Source organism: Pongo abelii, chromosome 21, assembly GCF_028885655.2.
Source record: "Pongo abelii isolate AG06213 chromosome 21, NHGRI_mPonAbe1-v2.0_pri, whole genome shotgun sequence".
Lineage (NCBI taxonomy): Eukaryota > Metazoa > Chordata > Mammalia > Primates > Hominidae > Pongo > Pongo abelii.
Window position 1 is genome coordinate 49,008,254 of NC_072006.2, and position 18,362 is coordinate 49,026,615.

The 18,362-nt window shown below is 48.3% G+C and overlaps 1 protein-coding gene across 2 annotated transcripts in view; it reads right to left on the reverse strand.

Annotated features, from left to right (window-relative positions):
- RIMS4 (regulating synaptic membrane exocytosis 4) overlaps positions 1 to 18,362 on the reverse strand; it is a 60,421-nt gene that overhangs the window by 11,900 nt on the left and 30,159 nt on the right. The window contains exon 2 of one of the 2 annotated variants that reach the window (XM_024239035.2): positions 8,706 to 8,847. In XM_024239035.2, coding sequence (XP_024094803.1) covers positions 8,706 to 8,847 — 142 coding nt within the window. The remainder of the gene's footprint in view (positions 1 to 8,705; positions 8,848 to 18,362) is intronic. The other variant, XM_024239036.3, reaches the window with a different exon arrangement.

The following is an 18,362-nucleotide window of genomic DNA, read 5'->3' on the forward strand; positions in this document are numbered from 1 at the left end:
TTCTTATCTGCAAATGAAATCACACTGCCTCATGGACAGTGTCTGGCCTTTTCGTTGGCCAGTGCCTGTGCTGTCTCAGTTTCAAATGTTTTTCAAAATTTCTGCTTAACGGCATCCATGAGCACAGGGGTATAAAAGAGCTTACTGAATTAAGTGCTGCATATGTGCTACAACTTTGACAAGCCCTTGTATGCAACAGGAGCTCAATAGATGTTCACTGCCAAACCCTACAGCAGGGCTCACACTGGGAAAATAAAGGATGGGGTGAAGACTGGATTTGGCATAACGCAGACCCTGGATGCCAGTACTGTACAACCTGTGGCAAGTGTCTTAACCTCTCTGAGCTGCAGTTTCCTCGTGTAGAAAATGGGAATAAATAGTAATCACCTTGCTGAGTTGTTGGGGAGAGTCAGAGAGCTAGTGTAGGCAAGGTGCTTAGCACAGAGGACCTGCTGAGTGAATCAAAGGGTGAGATACCATGGCCTGCTGGGCCTGCTGCCTGGCCTGGGAGAGCCTCCTTGCCACATTCTTGGCATTTTCATGGCATTTCAGATTCTAGACCTGTTAGTAAGTACAGCATCTGGATGCCTGAGAATAAGCCCAAGCCATTTTGGGGAGTACTGCAGCAGTGGGTCCCTTCCAGGGACGTGTGCCACTTGGACAGGTGCAAAGCCCTTAAACAGGATTACAACCCATGTTCTGCTGGCCTTTTATTTTGTGTTAATGGTGAAATGAGATTCCCTGCATTTCAAATCCTATTACTTTTGTTTGTGGAGCTGAAACCCATTGGTCTTTTATTATTAACCTCTGAGCTTGGTTTGGCCCCTGGATTTTCTGTGTTCTTGATGGTGAAAGAAGTAACTGGGTCATGCAGGGGTTTGACTCCATTCTCTTTTCCAGATGGATCACTCGTCTCAACAGCATCAGAAATTAAAAGGTTGCACAGCCTTTGTGGTGATTATGGTTTATGTGGTTCTCAAAGGCTTAGGAGTTTATGGGTTCCCTGTCCATCCATTCACTATATGCTTGCTCATCCATCCATCTATCCATCCATCCATCCATCGATTTATCCATCCATCCATCCACCTATCCCTTCATCCATCCATCCATTTATCCATCCATCCATTTATCCATCCATCCATCCATTTATCCATCCATCCATCCATTTATCCATCCATCCATCCATCCATCCATCCATCCATCCATCCATCCATCCATTTATCCATCCATCCATCCATCCATTTATCCATCCATCCATCCGTTTATCCATCCATCCATTTATCCATCCATCCATCCACCCACCCATCCATCCATCCATCCATCCGTTTATCCATCCATCCATTTATCCATCCATCCATCCATTTATCCATCCATCCATTTATCCATCCATCCATCCATCCATCCATCCATCCACCCATCCATCCATTTATCCATCCATTGATTTATCCATCCATCCATTTATCCATCCATTTATCCATCCATCCACCCATCCATCCATCCATCCATCCATCCATCCATCCACCCATCCATCCATCCATCCACCCACCCATCCATCCATTTATCCATCCATCCATCCATTTATCCATCCATCCATTTATCCATCCACCCATCCATCCATTTATCCATCCATCCATCCATCCTCCCACAAACTCACCAAGCCTACAATACAGTCAATTCTGCTGTAACATGAAATATACGTTTCTAAAAATTACTGTGCAACGCAAAATCTTGCTATAAAAATCACAGAGCTTATGGGAAAATGGGGTCAGTGTCACATCAAAAAAAGAAAAAGGCAAGAATGCAGTAAAAATGAAAGCATGGTTTTAAATATGTTAAATGCTTTAGAAATGCATAAATACTACAATAAAAATGGCATTTGACCTTGAAAATGACCTGCAGTTTGCTTATGGAAGTGGGTGTCGGAAGAGGTGCAGCCTGTGAGTGATTGTGAGGTGGTGAGGGAAAAACTGAAGTCAATGGAAAGTTGTACCACCAGGTGTGGATGGGTGTGGCTTATAATAGTAAACTGAGGGTGCCGTGGATGTCTGAGGTGCATGTGTTTTGTGTATTCTTATGTGGGTGCAGTTTTCTTCATTCACCCAGTGCTCCTCGTGGATGAAATTGTACCTGAACAAATGCAAAATTTATGTTATGCTCAAATTGTTCCCTAATACTTGAATCATGTTGGAACAAATTCTCATTTTCAAAACAAGTACTGTAGCAGAATTGCCCTGTGCCAGGATATACCATATCACACAATCCTGACTCCGACTTCTCAAGCATTCAAGACACTTCCAAGCCTAACCACCTCTGTGAGACTGTGTGTGGCTCATGGGTGCAAAGCCAAGGATTTATTTTTTTATTTGTCAAAAACTCGTCTTGAGCCAAGCACTGATAGTACTATTTATCAGTGTTGATCCATTTAATCCTCTTAACAACTCTATAAAAGCTAGGTACTTGTAATTAATACCCATTTTACAAAATGGGAAACTGAGGCACAGAATTGTTAAGTAATTGAACCAAAATCACTCTGCTAGGAGTGGCAGACCTAGGACTTGAACCTGGAGAGTCTGGCTCCAGGATTCACCTTCCTAAGCACTACATTATACTGTCTCTATTTGCCCTGAGGGGACCTCAGCCTTGCCCAGAGCAGAACACAGGGATTTGCAGGCCAAGCTACGGGGTCAGGCAGGCCTGGAACTGAATCCTGACTCCACCACTCACTAGTCATGGAGGCATATTCTTCACTTCTCAGAGCCTTGGTTTCCTTCCCAGTAAAACAGGAATAAAGAACAACAGGATAATCCCAGTGCTGTTGTAAGTATTAAATGAGATAAACGCCTTAGAACAGAGTCTGGCATAGTCAAATGCTCAAGAAATACTAGTGCTTATAAAACAAAACAAAACAAATCCCTGTCTCCTAGCCACAGCTGCATCCAGTTCTGCTTTGTACTTTGGGCACGGGAATGCTGCTAAATAGTAGAGGTGGGGAAGAAAAGGGGGTTCTGACCACCCACCCAGGCTCTTGAGCCTTTGGTGATTAGGAAACAGCCTTGGCAGGACCGTGACCCCGAGCCCGGGTTCAGTGGCCCTGCCACTGCCTCACACTCTGCTTCCCTGGGCTGTAGACACAGTGACCCAGACACTCAGAGACCTGGATGCTGATGACCCAGACATCTCGGGACAACAAAGAACAGAGGGAAGAAGCAGGTGGGCGCTGGGAGCCAGCCTGGAGCGCTTCTGGGTCAAGAGAGAGGATGCCAAGGCCCTGGATTCTATGTGCTGAAGGGGCGGGAAGGAGTGAAATGTATGCATGCTTCTGCTCACACACACCCACCCATTATTCATCAGAATGTGCAGAGCACCAACTGTGGGCCAGCTAGACAGGCACTGAACTCAGTGTCTAGTGGGACAGACAGGCACTGAACTCAGTGTCTAGTGGGACAGACAGACACACGTGTGACAATTAAGATACACAGTGGAGGGCACTGTGGTGGGGGAGGGACAGGGGACTGTGAGAGCTGCTGATACAGTCAGAGGAATGGTAGGCCCGACCCATTCCATTCCACTTCTGCCCACGCCCAGGACAGACATTGCTAATCAACCTCAGCTCTCCTGCCAAGCCTGGACTTGGCTCCAGAATCCTTCTCAACACAGCACTCCAGGGAACCACTATCAATTACTGGTGTTGGCACATGAGAGATAGCCTTTGTGCCAGTTCTCAGCTGAGGTCTGGAGAAGGAATGAGTCAGAGGGTGAAGGGGGAGCAGGGTAGAGAAGGAAGTGCCAGGTAGAGGGCGCAATGGATGCAAAGACCTGGAGGTGAGAAAAGCGAAGGGTAACTGTTCGGGGTGGTGGAGTCCTCAAGTGGATGGGGACTGGGAGAGGCTGGGAAAAGTCAGAAGAATAAGTGCTGGGTGGCAAACTGTGGTGTTCAGACCAAAAAGGAGACCTGCAGGTGTCCAGGCAAGAGTGATGTATGGCCTTGACCAGGCGATGGAGATGGGGAGGAATGGATGGATTCAAGAGATCATTAAGAATAAAATGGCACAGCATGATTATGGATTGGGAATGGATTATGGATTGGAGAGGGGGAACTGTCTGCAAGAACCCCAGATTTCTGGTTTGGGCAGCTGGGCAGATGGTAGCCCTGTGCACCCAGGCAGTGTAGCAGGCTCTGCTGGGCCATCCCCTGACCCCTTATTATGTCAGTGCTTGCTGACTTCTAACCACCAGTGTCTGCATGCCTTTGCCCAGGCTTCTCTGGCCCCTGAAGAGCTTCTCTAGCCTCAAGAGCCTATTTTACCACAGGAAGAGCCAGAGTTAACAGGGAGCAGCCACTGTTCAGTAACTGGTTAAGAGCTGAAATATAAATACCTCGGCTCCTTCACTTCCTGAGGAGATAACTCCCAGGTGCATGTTTCACATGGGTTCCCAGAGTTCCCCATCGGGATTGGCTCTGGTTGCCCACCGGGAAAGCTGGCTTCTTAAAGCATGCTTTATTGGGTGCATCACCTCTCTCCCACATGCTCCTCTGCTATTATTTTCTAGAATCGTCTCCCAGGTGAATCACTTGCACTTGAACCCATGTCTCAGGTCTGGTTCTGGGAAAACCCAAACTAGAACACACAGTCAATAGGAAGTATCTCAGGATTAGGGCAGGTGGGGAGTATGGTATGTCTGGAAGGTTCTGTTCTCATGGCCCCATCTCAGGGGGCTTGAGCTCTAGCTCCTGCCCTTTTCCTGGGTGAGATGGGCCTGGCTTGGTGGCATGGCTGGTTGACTCTCCATCCTTAACCCACAGAGCTCCAATTTTTGATCAGGAAGAAACAGGCTCAAGGAAAGAAAGCCCTTCCCCAGCCCCAGGGGATCAACCACAACTGGCCCAGCATGAGGCCAATGGTGTGGAAAGAGAGAGGGGCTCTTGGTCCTCGATGGCATCCTTGAACTACCAAACCATCCTGGAAGCCTCTACTTCCAGAAATCTCGATAAATGCAACCATTAAATGAGAAAAAGGGTGTAAACATTAAGGGCAGATACCCAATGCCTGGATTTGAATCCCGGCTCAGCCACTGACTGGCTGTGTGCCGTGGGGCAACTTATTTACCCTCTCTGAGCTTCCATTTCCTCATCTGTAAAATGGGAATATTAACAGTCCCATTGTCAGGTTGTTGTGAGAATTAAATGAGTCAATATAAGTAAGTAAAAGCACAGCACAATGTCTGCACATAGTAAGTGTTCTCTGCAAGAGTTAGCCATGACCATTATTACCATTAAGCCAGAGCTTCTCTACCTTAATGTGTGTACAAACCACCTGGGGTCTCATTAAAATACAGATTCTGATTCAGTGGGTCTGGGGTAGAGCCTGAGATTCTGCATATTTAACAAGCTCCCATGCCAGTGTTGCCGGGCTGTGGACCACACTTTCAATAGCCATTGTCCACTGGTATTACATAACCGGGGACTCAAGGCATCCTCACTGACAGAACGACCCAACCCACAGGCACCCCTTCCCCATCCCTGAAACCTGGCTGGGAACACAGCATTTCCCAAGTTTTCTATACCTGTCCTTTGCAGCTCTCCCCACACTGCTAGTTGCTTAGTCAGTGCCCAAGAGTGGAAGCTCATGGAGGACAGGGTGTCTGAGGTGCCTGACCCAACTGCCTGGCACATTCTAAGTGCTCAATCACATCTGGTGAAATGAAAATCCTGTGCCCACTTGCAGGAATACATACGCCTGGTGATCCAGCGCAGTCAGACAGACCCAGCGGTGCCAGGGGCTGCAGCCTTGCAGGGGCTGCTCAAGTGAGGCTGGCTCCCTGTAAGCCTCAGCTGGGCTGGCAGAAGCCTAAGAGGTGGGGAGAGGGGAGAACAGTCCCTTCCTGTTTCAGAGCCTGGCATTTGGGCCCAACCAGTAACCAAAATGCCTGCAGAACAAGGAGGCTGACCACAGCTCAATGTCCCCACCCGTTCCTTCTGTGTCCCTACCTCACCCAGGTGGTGGGCAGGTGGCAGCGCCTGGCCTGGCTGGGATCCACCAACACTCAGCTCCTCTCAGGAGGCCAAGACTGTCCCCTGCTGCTGGACCCATCACCCTCCAACCCACCTGATACCTCCTCAGTTGGGCTCAGAACACCCACCTCAAGCCTTTTAGTAATCGTAATCCTCACAGCCAACACTTACTCAGTGCTTACTCTGTGCTAAGCACTTTATAGACACAACTGTATTTGGGGTGGCTCACTATGTCCGTTAGAATGCAACTGACCAAAACAGCAAAATAGCCAACAAACAGTGGCTTAATTAACAACAAACAATAATAGCTAACAATTACAGAGCCGGTCACTGTGCTAAGTTCTTTTACATGTATTAACATATTGAACGCTCACAACTCTGTAAGTGTCTGCACTGTTACTGTCCCCTTTCTATAGACGAAGAAACTGGGCTCAGAGAGGTGAAGTAACTTCCCCAAAGCCACACAGCTACTAAAAAGCTGAAATGAACCACACACCAGGGCAGTCTCGTTCTTGAGTCCTGGCTTTGAACCTGTCTGTAATTAGACTCTCTGGTCCCTTAAAGCCCATTACAGCAAACAGTAACAAGAGCCATGTTCCAAACACCTGTCACCTGCAGGCATCACCTCGTTTCTTCCTCATAACACACTCTGACAATGCTCCCCTTGGTCATATGGCCTTTCTGAGCCTTCATCTCCTCTTCTATAAAACGGAAATGCAGGTTTGACTTCTCTGCTGCTGCTCACTGAAGCACGTTGCCCTTCCCACAATCTAGTCCTCCAGACCTGCCCGTGAGGCTGACAGATGTTTACTGGCCTCAAACATTAGAGAGGCCCACTGATGTGCTCAAGCCCACCCAGGGGCACGAGTGGCAGAGCCAGGATTAGGACCTGAGCTTCCTGACTCCCTGAGACTCACACCTGTCAGCAGGGCCCCACTGTTCCCCAGATGCTGAGAATATCTTCCTCCAAGTTCTGCTGCCTTGCCATGTTTCTCAGGTTAAAGAAAACACTGGCTCCCTTCCTCCTCCTCCTCCTCCTCCTCCTCCTCCTCCTCCTCCTCTCCCTTCCGCTGTCCTCCTCCTGTTCTCACCCACGGGAAAGTCTCGCTAGGAGGTGGGTGGAACAGCAGCATCTGCTAAGGCAAGGCCATTCACGAGGCTGAAGATGCCCAGTTTAGGAGGGGCTGGGGGTGGGGAAGGCTTTTAGCCAGCAGGAGCCCCCAGCTGAGGGGCAAGGCCAGAATGAAGGGAAGCAAAAGTGGAGGCCAAGCCTCAGCCCCACCTCTCAGTGGCTGTGTGTCTGTCCTTGCACAAGTCACTTAGCCAGTACTGTTCAAATGAATTTTCTATGATGATGGAAATGTTCTATTTTCTGCACCACCCAATATGGTTGTCGCTAGCCACAAGTTGCTAGCGAGCACTTGAAATATGGCTAGTGCAATAAAGGACAGAAAAGTTTCATCTTATTTAATTAGCCACATGCGTCTAGTGGCTACTTTTCTGGACAGTTGTGGAATTTAACTTTTCTAAGCCTCAGTCTTCCCATGTGCACAAGAATCATGATATCCCACGCCACTTCCCTGACTTTAGACGATAACTAGGACCATGAAGCGATGCAGTGCTGGGAAACAACCCCTGGCTGGGAGTAAAGACTCCTGGGTTCCAGACCTGGTAACATCCTTCATGATGCAGAGTGAGCTCCTTAACCTCTCTGAGTGCCCTGGTCATCTGTATGATAAGGAAGTTGTTTTGGATCAAAGTTTCTTTGATCTAGGGATCCATGGATGGTTTTAGGGGACTCTGATAACCCCTGCAGTTATGAGAAAAGCATGTTTGCAGGACTGTGTGTGGGAGAATGAGGGTGTACATGCACTGAGGGCTGTGTGTATTGGGGGAAACTGGGCCCAATGCTTTCCTGAAATTCTTAAAGGGGTCTGTGAAAATGAGAAACCCCTAGTCTAGGTGAGTTCCTCTAGGGTAAAAGCTTTTTAACAGTGAAGTTCTCAGGCCACACTCCCAGAGACTAATTCAGCAGCCTGGATGTGGGGTCCTGCAAGCTGCATTGGTAACGTGTTCCCATGATTCTGACGCGAAGCCCACGGAGGGAAACGCTGGCAAGGAGCCGGCCACACTACTTTCTAGTGAGCTGATGCTCAAGAAATGCCTTTATAAAGCAGTAGTATATATTTTTCAAAACCAACGGGATTTAGGAAACTAAAAAAGTAAAGAGGAAATAATGATGATAATAAAACCCCTGTCTACCCCCTCCTTTATTTCTTAAGCTGCACTAATATACAGCACTTAATGCCAAACACTGCTTTATGCTGTGTATAAATATTACCCCTGCATTATATGGATTATAAACATCTAATCCTCATAACACCCCTATGAAGCTGAGGCTGTTAATCCCATTTTACAGATAGGAAAGTGTGGCTTAGAGACCTTGCCCAAGGTCACACAGCAGGAAAGGGGTGGAGCCAGGATTCAAATCCAAGCAGTGGAGCTCGCTCTCCCTCGGGGCTTTGCTGTTACACTGCCTCCCTTCTGAAGATGGGGGACGAACCTGGAGCCCTGAGCTGGCGCCTCCACAGCCTGGAGCTGCCCTAGGGCTCCCAGAGGCGTTGCTCAGTCCCTCCCGTGCCCCACCACAAAAGACTGCAAGAGCCAGGAGGGCTGGTGGCCCCACACTTACTTGCCCTCCGAGCCATAGCTGTTCATGCTGTCCTCAATGGACTCGTGGCTGGCCTGGCGCAGCGTCCGGCTGGGCATCTCCACTGCCAGGCCCGTCTCCGTGCTCCTCTGGATGGCCCCCTTCAGCCTCCGGCTGTCCCCTTCTGGGCAAAGCGGCCAAGAGAGATGGGGGAGAGACACAGGTGGGAGGGGGACAGAGAGAAGAGTCATCTGGTTAGCAGTGTTTCAGCAGCTGGGGTCTGTCCAGCTTCAGCCTCCAACCCCAGCCCATCAACCTCCTCAGACTCCTGGCCTCACCAGTAACCACCCCACCAACAAACAGTATTGCATGAGTTTTGTTAAACGATAGATTCATTTACATGTGCTTTTTCTCCCCCTTGAATTCATTTCTCCCCTGGAACCTTCTCCAAATCATTCCTCTTCCTCCTCTTCAGCTACTATTTATTGAGCACCTACTATGTGTCCTACTGTGTCAAGTGCTTTGCATGGATTTTGACCAGGGTTTCTTGACCTCAGCAGACTGGCTGTGTGGATGGCATATTGCTTTGCAGTAGGGGCTGCCCTGTGCATCACAGGATGTCTAACAGTATCCCCGGCCTTTGCCCACTAGATACTAACAGCACCCCTCACCCCACCCCGCTGCAGTCCAGTTGCAGCAATCAAAAATATCTCCAGACATTGCCAAATAGCCCCTAGGCAGCAAAAGTCACCCTTGATTGAGGACTACTTGCACTGAAACCAGATGGCATGGGTTCAAATCCTGGATATCTATCTCAGTGGCTGGGAGGCTTTAGGCAAATTACTCAGCCTCTGTGTGCCTCTATTTGCACCGCTGCCAAGTGGGAGAATAACAGGCTCTTATGAGGCTAAATGGCCCCCGTCAGCCGTCCACTCCTCCTTCCATTCTGCCGTCAAACATCATCTTATCCAAGATCTTTCTTGACCTCTCCTGGCCCCCCGAAAGCAGCAGCCTTCTCCCACCCCCTGCCCCTCTCTGCCCTGACTCCTGCTTTGGTTTTCCTCCTAACACTTACCACCCAAATGCATTAAACAATATTGGTGTTTTGGCCAGCTTCCTCTGCGAAGACCATAAACCCCATGAGGACAGGGAACTTTGTTCACTCTTGAAGCCCCAGCACCAAGAACAGGGTCTAGACCATTGTAGAGCTCAACTAATAACTGTGGCTGCCTTGAGAGCAGCCTTAACCCTCACAACCAACCATAAGGTGGATGCTGCTGTTCACCCCCATCCAGTACCCAAAACAGGAGGCACGGAGAGGTCAGGACTTGTCCATGCCCGTAGAGCTAGTAAGGCGGGGAGCCAGGACACAGCCCTGGGAGGGCGTCTGCTCCCTGCTCCACGACCTAGTGATTCAAGGGACTGTGAGCTAGAGGTGGGGTAGATCATTAGTGGGATCTTTTTCATGGTCCCACGAAGTCCAGACATGGGCTGATTCCCAACAGGATCCTTCAATGCTTGCTGATTGACCCACTGGGGAAAAGCAGCCCCAATCACACCCAGTCATCCTCCTCCTGCCAGAGGACAGGACAGCTGGGCCTGCGTACAGGAGCAGGGCAAACCTCCCGCAGGGCTTCTCCTGGCCTGCCTCCTCCTCCCAGCTCCAGGATGGTCTCTCCTTCCTCCCTGCCTCTAAGAATCACACACACATGTACACACACACATGCATGCGTAGATACAAACACTCTGTTTCTCAGAACGTGTAGCCTCATATTTCTGTCTCCCACATGTGTCTTTGTTATTCAGACACACAGACACCCACACTCAGAAAAACACAGCAACACACACACACACAGTAAGATGCATGCAAAGACAGTGTGTTAATGCAGGTCTGAGTGTGTTCCCAGGGGTCTCCACATGCCTGTCGCTCTGTGTGTTTGAGGCTAAGTGGGTAGGTGTATACACATCCTCCCTGGGTGTTTCTGAACACATGGGAGAGTGTGTGTGCCCCTGTATCTGTGTTTCTACTCCATTCCATCATCTGTTCTTTCCCTAGCTTGCATCTGCAGCCTCCCCCCACCCTCTATCTCCACTGTTTCTGTTATTTCTCTGTGTGTAGCAGGTATAGTGACACAGAGAAAGACAGAACCACTCACATGCACATTCAGAAACAGACTCAGAGATGTCCCTGTACACACACACACACACACACACACACACACAGACAGAGCACTGTACATATGTCCCTGCCAGATGTGCAGGAACAAACACCCCCCCACCCCGCCCACCCCACACTAGGGATACAGACCCATGACTGGGCACCCTGCAGGCAGGCAGCACACACCTGTCTCGGCTCCCTCCCTCTCTGCTGAGCCCTGTTCAGGTGCCCCCACCCCGGATCCATCTCCACCTACCTGGGTCTGACACATTTCTCCCGGAAAAGGGAGGAGCAGAGCATGACAAACAACTCAGTCCCCCAGAGCTTTGCCTTGCATCTGTGTGGCACCCTACAGCCCTCAAAGCAGTTCCCAACCAGGCCCTAGGATCTGCCTCACAGCAGCCCTGGCTCCCCACACAGGTGAGCATGGCTTTGCAGTCAGAAGGCCCAGGTATGGAGACCTGGGGCAAGCTGGACGGCATCTTCCCATGGAGCTACTGAGAGGGTTAAATGACAGACGTTTCCCACAGTGCCGGACACAAAGTAGGCGCCGAACATAAAAAGCCAAACCACTGCAGAGGGAGAAAGACCTTCCAATGCTCCCACACCTGCCCTTGCCAACTGTCTTGCCAACACCCTTGTAAATGCATTTTTTTCCCTTGACACACCACCTTCCCCAAGCTGGGGACCACAACTGGACCCATCCACAGCAATGTCCACCATCCAGCCTCCACCACCTACCCCTTCTGTGGGTCCTCTCTTGCTAACTGGGCCACGGTCTCCAAAGTGACTGTTCCAATGCTTTCCCAACTACCCCCACCAAGATCCATCCATCCCACATGGCTGAGATGTGCTCCCTTTGTTCTGCTCTTCCTCACTTCCAAATGTCACTGTGATTGTTAATAGTGAGTGTCAACTTGATTGGATTGAAGGATGCAAAGTATCATTCCTGGGTGTGTCTGTGAGGGTGTTGCCAAAGGAGATTAACATTTGAGTCAGTGGACTGGGAAAGGCAGACCCACCCTCAATCTGGGTGGGCATCATCTAATCGGCTGCCAGCATGGCCAGAATAAAAGCAGGCTGAATGTGGAAGGACTAGACTGGCTTAGCCTCCCAGCGTGCATCTTCCTCCCATTCTGGATGCTTCCTGCTCTCGAACACTGGACTCCAAGTTCTTCAGCTTTGGGACTCAGACTGGCTTCCTTGCTCCTCAGCTTGCAGACAGCCTAATGTGGGACCTTGCCTTGTAATCATGTGAATCAACACTTCTTAATAAACTTTCCTTTATATACACATCTATCCTGTTAGTTCTGTCCCTTCAGAGAACCCTGACTAATATAGTCACCATCCTGACCTTTCACCCTGCCTGGCCCTCCCCTCCTCTCTGAAAGGAAGGGGCCGTCCTTCTCCTGGCCGTGGCTGATCCATGTCCATCACTCACCACGACCTCCTCCCCGATTTGTCCTCTCTGGGCCTTGCGTCTGCTGCCCCTCCATCCTCGGGCCCCTTCTAGTTCTCCCACCTCTTTCACCAACTAACTTCCTTGGAGAACAGCCTCTGGCCACCATGTCACCCACCACACCCTCTCTGATCTCTCAGTGTGGCTCCAGCCCATCGATCCATCAGGGTGGCTTACTAAACCATTCTCTAGTGACTGCTCACAACCAGGTCCAAGGGTCTCAACCCAGCTCCCGGGCCCTGAAGCATGGCCCTTTCATTCTCTCAACAGACATCTATTGAACACCCTTTTGTGAGGTGGCAGCCCCTGAGAAGATGTTAAACAGGCTTCTAAGTGCTGCACCTGCTGATAAAACACACTGACAGGAGCCAGGGAGAAATGAACAGCCTCTGCTTGTCATCCTTCAGGACCCAGAAATAGACCCTTACTTGACCCACTGTAGTGGACAATGTGATCCTCCTCCAAGACCCCCTTTTTACCACTTCTGTGAGCCCCTCCCCACTGTAGCATGCTATGTGCTGTGGTTTCTCACAGCCAGTACCTGGCACCTTTTTCTGGGATGGGGTGTGGGGGTGTCTTTCTTTGGGCTACTGAGCCCATGGTGCCCCCATACAGGCAGAGCTAGAAGTGTCTGGAAATGTATGACCCTTAACCTGCCCTTGCCCTGCCCCTTCATCAAAGACTAAATGAAACGGGAGGATGAACCCTCACCTCCTCTGCCCTGGGTCAGAACAACTCTGAGGCTTCACGCAGCCCCCAGAGTAACCCCACAGTGGGGCTGGGGCCACCCTTTCAGGACCTGCCTGAGAGCACACCACTGCGTGCCTCCTGCCCTGTCTTGTTCTGCTTCCCTGGGTCTGTTCTGGGGGCACTTCCTTCATTACTGCCTCCACACAAATCTCGTCTCAGGGTCTGGTTTAAGGACACCTGACCTAAGACAGGCTGGCACCCTAAGCAAGTCAAAGTTCAAAAATCTTCACACAGGTGGGCTCCTGCATCATAACTGTAGTTGTACCCATTTACACCCAACTAGCACACTGGGAAGGAAATTTATTTCTCTTTTGTATGCTTCTATGTCATTCGAATTTTAATTAATTCTATAATGCAAATCAAAGTAAATACAAACAAATTCATAAATAAATCACAGCTTCAATCATGCCATCATCTTATTTAAAACCTTAGCCAGGTGCGGTGGCTCATGCCTGTAATCCCAGCACTTTGAAAGACCCAGGCAGGTGGATCACTTGAGCCCAGGAGTTTCAGACCAGCCTGGGCAACATAGCGAAACCCCACCTCTACAAGGAAAAAATACAAAAATTAGCCGGGCATGGTGGTGGGCACCTGTAGTCTCAGCTACTAGAGAGGCTGAGGTAGGAGGATCGCTTGAGCTTGGGAGGTTGAGGCTGGTTGCACTCCAGCCTGGGCGACAGAGTGAAATCCTATCTCAGAACAAAAACAAAAACCTAAGCATGTTTCTTCACTACCTGCTGAATTAGGTTCAGTTTTTGCACCCAGGCATCCATTTTCTGACTCCCTCCCCATCAGCTACTGGTCTCCCTCGCAGTCTCTATATCTTAGCCCAGCCAGACACCTCAGTGCTCCATCCTGAGAAATACTGTACATCCTCAATAACTTCCTCATCCCGGTTCTCACTCCTTTCCTTTCCTCGCTTCCTCATCTTCCCTATCAAATTTCTAACCATCCTCCAGAGTTTAGCTTTAAATAACACCTATAACTTATCAGGCACTCTGTACTTCAGTTTCTTCATCATATAATAGGGACAAAAGCACCAGAATCTCAGGGCTATGTGAGCACTACATGTTAACAAGCAAGCAATGTAAAAATGTAATAACATATAACCCTCAGGATGGCCTAGGTGGGCTGGGACACACGGTCAGCCCTCAACAAAGCTGACTATTATTAATATGGTTATTACCATTGTGCTAGATGCCATGCCAAGTGTTTTACAAAGTTATCATCCCACTTAATTCTCACAATAAACCATGAGATACCTACTGCCCCCTTTACAGAGAAAGAAAATGAGGATCGAGAAGGTTAAGTAACTTTCCCAAGGACATGCACGACTATTAATGGTGGAGCTGGACTTCAAACCCAGGCTATTCTGGCTCCAAAGCCATGTTTTAAATACACCCTAAAGTAAACTCACCAAGCTCCACCCCAGAACTCAAATGCCGTGTCTTCGACAAAGACGTCCCTCATCAGACTCCTTGAGTCCCAGGGGCACTTAAATCTTCACTTCTCTTGGCGTAGCTATTCCACAGCACCTTGAAACACAGTTCTCATCCACCTAGTCGATGTCTGTGTTTACAGCATGAGCGCATTCCTCATCAGCACCAGGGACAGCGCCCACATTGCCCATCCCCGCTGAAAGTGTGTTAAATTGAATTGGCTTTAGGATGTGTCCCCAAGAAAAATGTAAATTCTCTCTGGTAAAGAAAACAAGTAGATCTCACTCTGCTGTTTATACTTGAATATGAATGTGTTTAATGTACGTTCTCCCAAAAGCAAGTATTCTTAAGGAACAGGATAATAAAACGATGATAAATTATGAAAACAGATTCTATTGTTTTTAGCATTTACCCATGTACAAATTATATATACACATATAATTTAACCCCACCATAACTCTGAAAGACAAGTATTATTATCCTAATTTTACAACAAGGAAACAGGCTCAGAGCAGTTCAGCAACTTATCCAAGATTATACCAGATAAGACAGAGCTAGGCTTGAAACCAGGTCTGTGTGAAAACAGATCATCATATACTCTTAACCATGAGACTTCAGGGATGTGGCGGGGGGGGAGGGAGAAGGAGAGAACTCAACCAGTCCCCATTTTGACGTTTTATTGAAGATGGGCATTACCAGCTTTGACTTCCAGCAGAAAAGACCCAAGCCGAGACAGGCTCCATGACCTGTTCCAGGTCCCCAGGCTCTAAAATCGCTAACCACATTCTGGTCAGTGTGAGTGTCCACTCCAAGTCCATAGAGCAGCCTGTGAAGTTCCCCCAGACACAAGAGCTCTGGGTGACTGGGTTATTTTAAACCAGGATGCGAAAGGCACCGAGGCCCCTGGCTCACTGCTTCCCCTTCCCACAGCGACTACTCTTCCTGTATCTCTGAGATAAATACCCTGGAGGCTGCTGCCTCTTCTTCCTCCATGGTCAGCCTCTCCCTGGCCTAGTTATTCCCAGTGACTTGGGCCTCACATGCCTTCCTTGTCTAGGTCTTGAAGTCCATCTGAAAATCAAGGGCTGACAACCATCTGCAGATACTCAGGCCTCTAGGGCACCGATGTTGCTTCTGGCTGTGTCTCCAAGGATGGGTGGAGGAAGCACAACCCTGATTACTTCTGTGAGGGCCCTAACCTTCCCTTTCTCCCTGGAGCTACAGGAACCTGCCTTCCCTTAAAATAAGAGATGGTTTCATCTGGAGGGAACTTAGGGATCATCCAGATCAATGCCTTTATTGTACAGAGGGCAACTGAGGCCCAAAGAGGGGCAGGAGTCAAAGGCCATGTTGGTATTAGAATTCAGGCTGGGTACAGTGGCTCATGGCTGTAATCCCAACACTTTAGGAGGCCAAGATGGGAGGACTGCTTGAGCCTAGGAGTTCAAGACCAGCCTGGGCAACACAGTGAGACCCTGCCTCTATAAAAAATTTGAAAATTACTAGCCTACACTGTAGTCCCAGCTACTCAGGAGGCTGTGGTGGGAGGATTGCTTGAGCCCAGGAGTTTGAGGCTGCAGTGAGCTATGATCACGCTGCTTCACTACAGCCTGGGTGACAGAGACCCTGTTTCAGGAAAAAAAAATTCCAGTCTCCTAATTGCTAACCTCCCTGCTCCTTTTCAGTCGACAGCCTTTCACTATTTCTATAGCATCTTCAGGAGGCAGCATGGCCTAATGGTTAAAAGCATGGACAATGGAGCCTGAATGCCTGGGTTGTAAACCTGGCCCCAGCCACTCTATTAGTTGTGTGATTTTCAGAAAGTTACTCAACCTCTCTGTGGCTCAGTTTCCTCCTCTGCTAACTGGTGTCCACACCACCAGATTGTCCTCTTCTGCCAGTTTCTTCTCTACTCAGTGGCCTGCCTGAGCTTCCCAAATCTCAATCCTGAACACACCATCCCTTTGATTAAAACCCTTCAATGGCACCCCATTGCTTGCAGAATAAATTCCAATTTAACACACACTGTCTTTCTGACCCGGTCCCAATTTACATTTACATTTCCCTAGTGTTCTCTACATTCTATTCACAATGAATTATTCCAAATCTTCCATGTGACCAGCTGCCCTTCAAATTTCTTACCCATCATCCTGCATACAAAAGTCTTAGCATTCTCTTTTCTTCTGAAGAAAGGTGCTTTTTTAAAACAACTGTTTGTTGCAGGATAATACACACAAAAAAAACTGTACAATTATATATCACACAGTTGTAAGTGTATACCTTGATGACTATTACAAAGTTCTATGGAACCAGCACCCAGATCAAGAAGCAGAACATTACCAGTGCCCTACAGAAGGCCCACATGCCACTTCCAGTTACTTTCCACCAAAAGTAGCATTATCCTAACTTCTAACAGCACAGACTGGTTTTGCCTATTTTGTAGTTTTCACTACATAAAATCACCTAGTGTATATTCTTTAGCATCTGGCTTCTTTTACCCAACATGACGTTTGTGGGGTTCATCCATGTTGATTGTTTCATTGCAGTTCATTAATTCTCATGACTTATTGTAGTACATTGTGTGAATATATCAAAATAATTTTCATCTATTCTATTGCTGATGAGCATCTGGGTGGGTAGCCTCCAGTAATGAGATATTACAAATAGCTCTGCCAAAAACATTCTTGTATGTGTCTTTTGGTGACCATTTCTGTGCAGTTCTTCAGGGCACATACCTAGGAGTGCAGCTGCTGGGTTACAGGGTATGCATTTGAAATGCCTTTTAGGTGGCTTAACCATGGTGTGGACTGGAAAGGTCAACATGTTAGACTATCATTCAGCAGGAAGCAATGTTCTGAAGAAGTGAGGCTAAAGATTGGAAGATTTTGAGGAAAAAGATGGTGGAAAGCCTGTTGATTTACTGTATATCTGGCTCACATTTATATTCCCCAAATGTAATCTTTGTTAAGAGAATGTGTATAGAGAGCAAACAGCACCCAGAACAGGACAGGAAGGAGGAGAAAAGGCCTGGAATACAGTTGACATTCAATAAATACTGGCTATTATTATTAACCTCTCTAAAGGTTAATGGTCAACTGCTCACTGATACCATCTCTAGTAAACTCGTTATTTCATTGATTCTAAGACAAGCATTTCTTCAGCATCTCCAAAATTAAGATGTGAATGGCAACCAATGGCAAGTCAGAGTTAAATTCTGACATGTTTTAGCTCCCTTGGTGGTATATAAAGTTGTGACTTGCAACTGAAGGCCTCTAAAATGCGATCAAGTCCACAGCAAAGAACTGGCGTGTGGAGGAACTGTCCATGGTGCTGACTGAGCACAGAGGACTGGGCAGAGGTGGGGCTCACAAGGGAGATTTTAGAACTACGAAGCATCCCTATCTGTGGTTGCTTTAAAACCACAATTCCTTCCCACTGGCTTGCTGGTGCCTGAAATTCCACCCTCAAAGAATCACCTTTCCACATAAAGTCAGGAACTTCCATTTATCGAGTTGAACCAGAGCCTATGAGAGGTGCTCACCACTCATCATTTCATGTAATCTTTACAACCACCAGTGAAGGTAAGTATTGTCTTCATTTTCAGAAGGGAAAGCTGAAGCTCAGGGGTTAATGAACCTTCCCATAATTACAAAGCTGGCATGTGGGATGTGATCCTGGTTCAATGCAGGCCAGAGTGCAATTTTTGCCCTTTAGGCTGCTCTACACTGGAGGGAGGGATGAGTGCCTCAGACCTTTTTCCAAGAGGATTTGAAGACGAAAGAGGAGAGATCATAAAGACACAGAGATGAAGTGAGTGAAAGCAAGAGGGGCAAAAGGCACATGATAAGGATTTGAGAACCCTAGAGAGGGAGGGGAAAGATTTTGTGAGAATC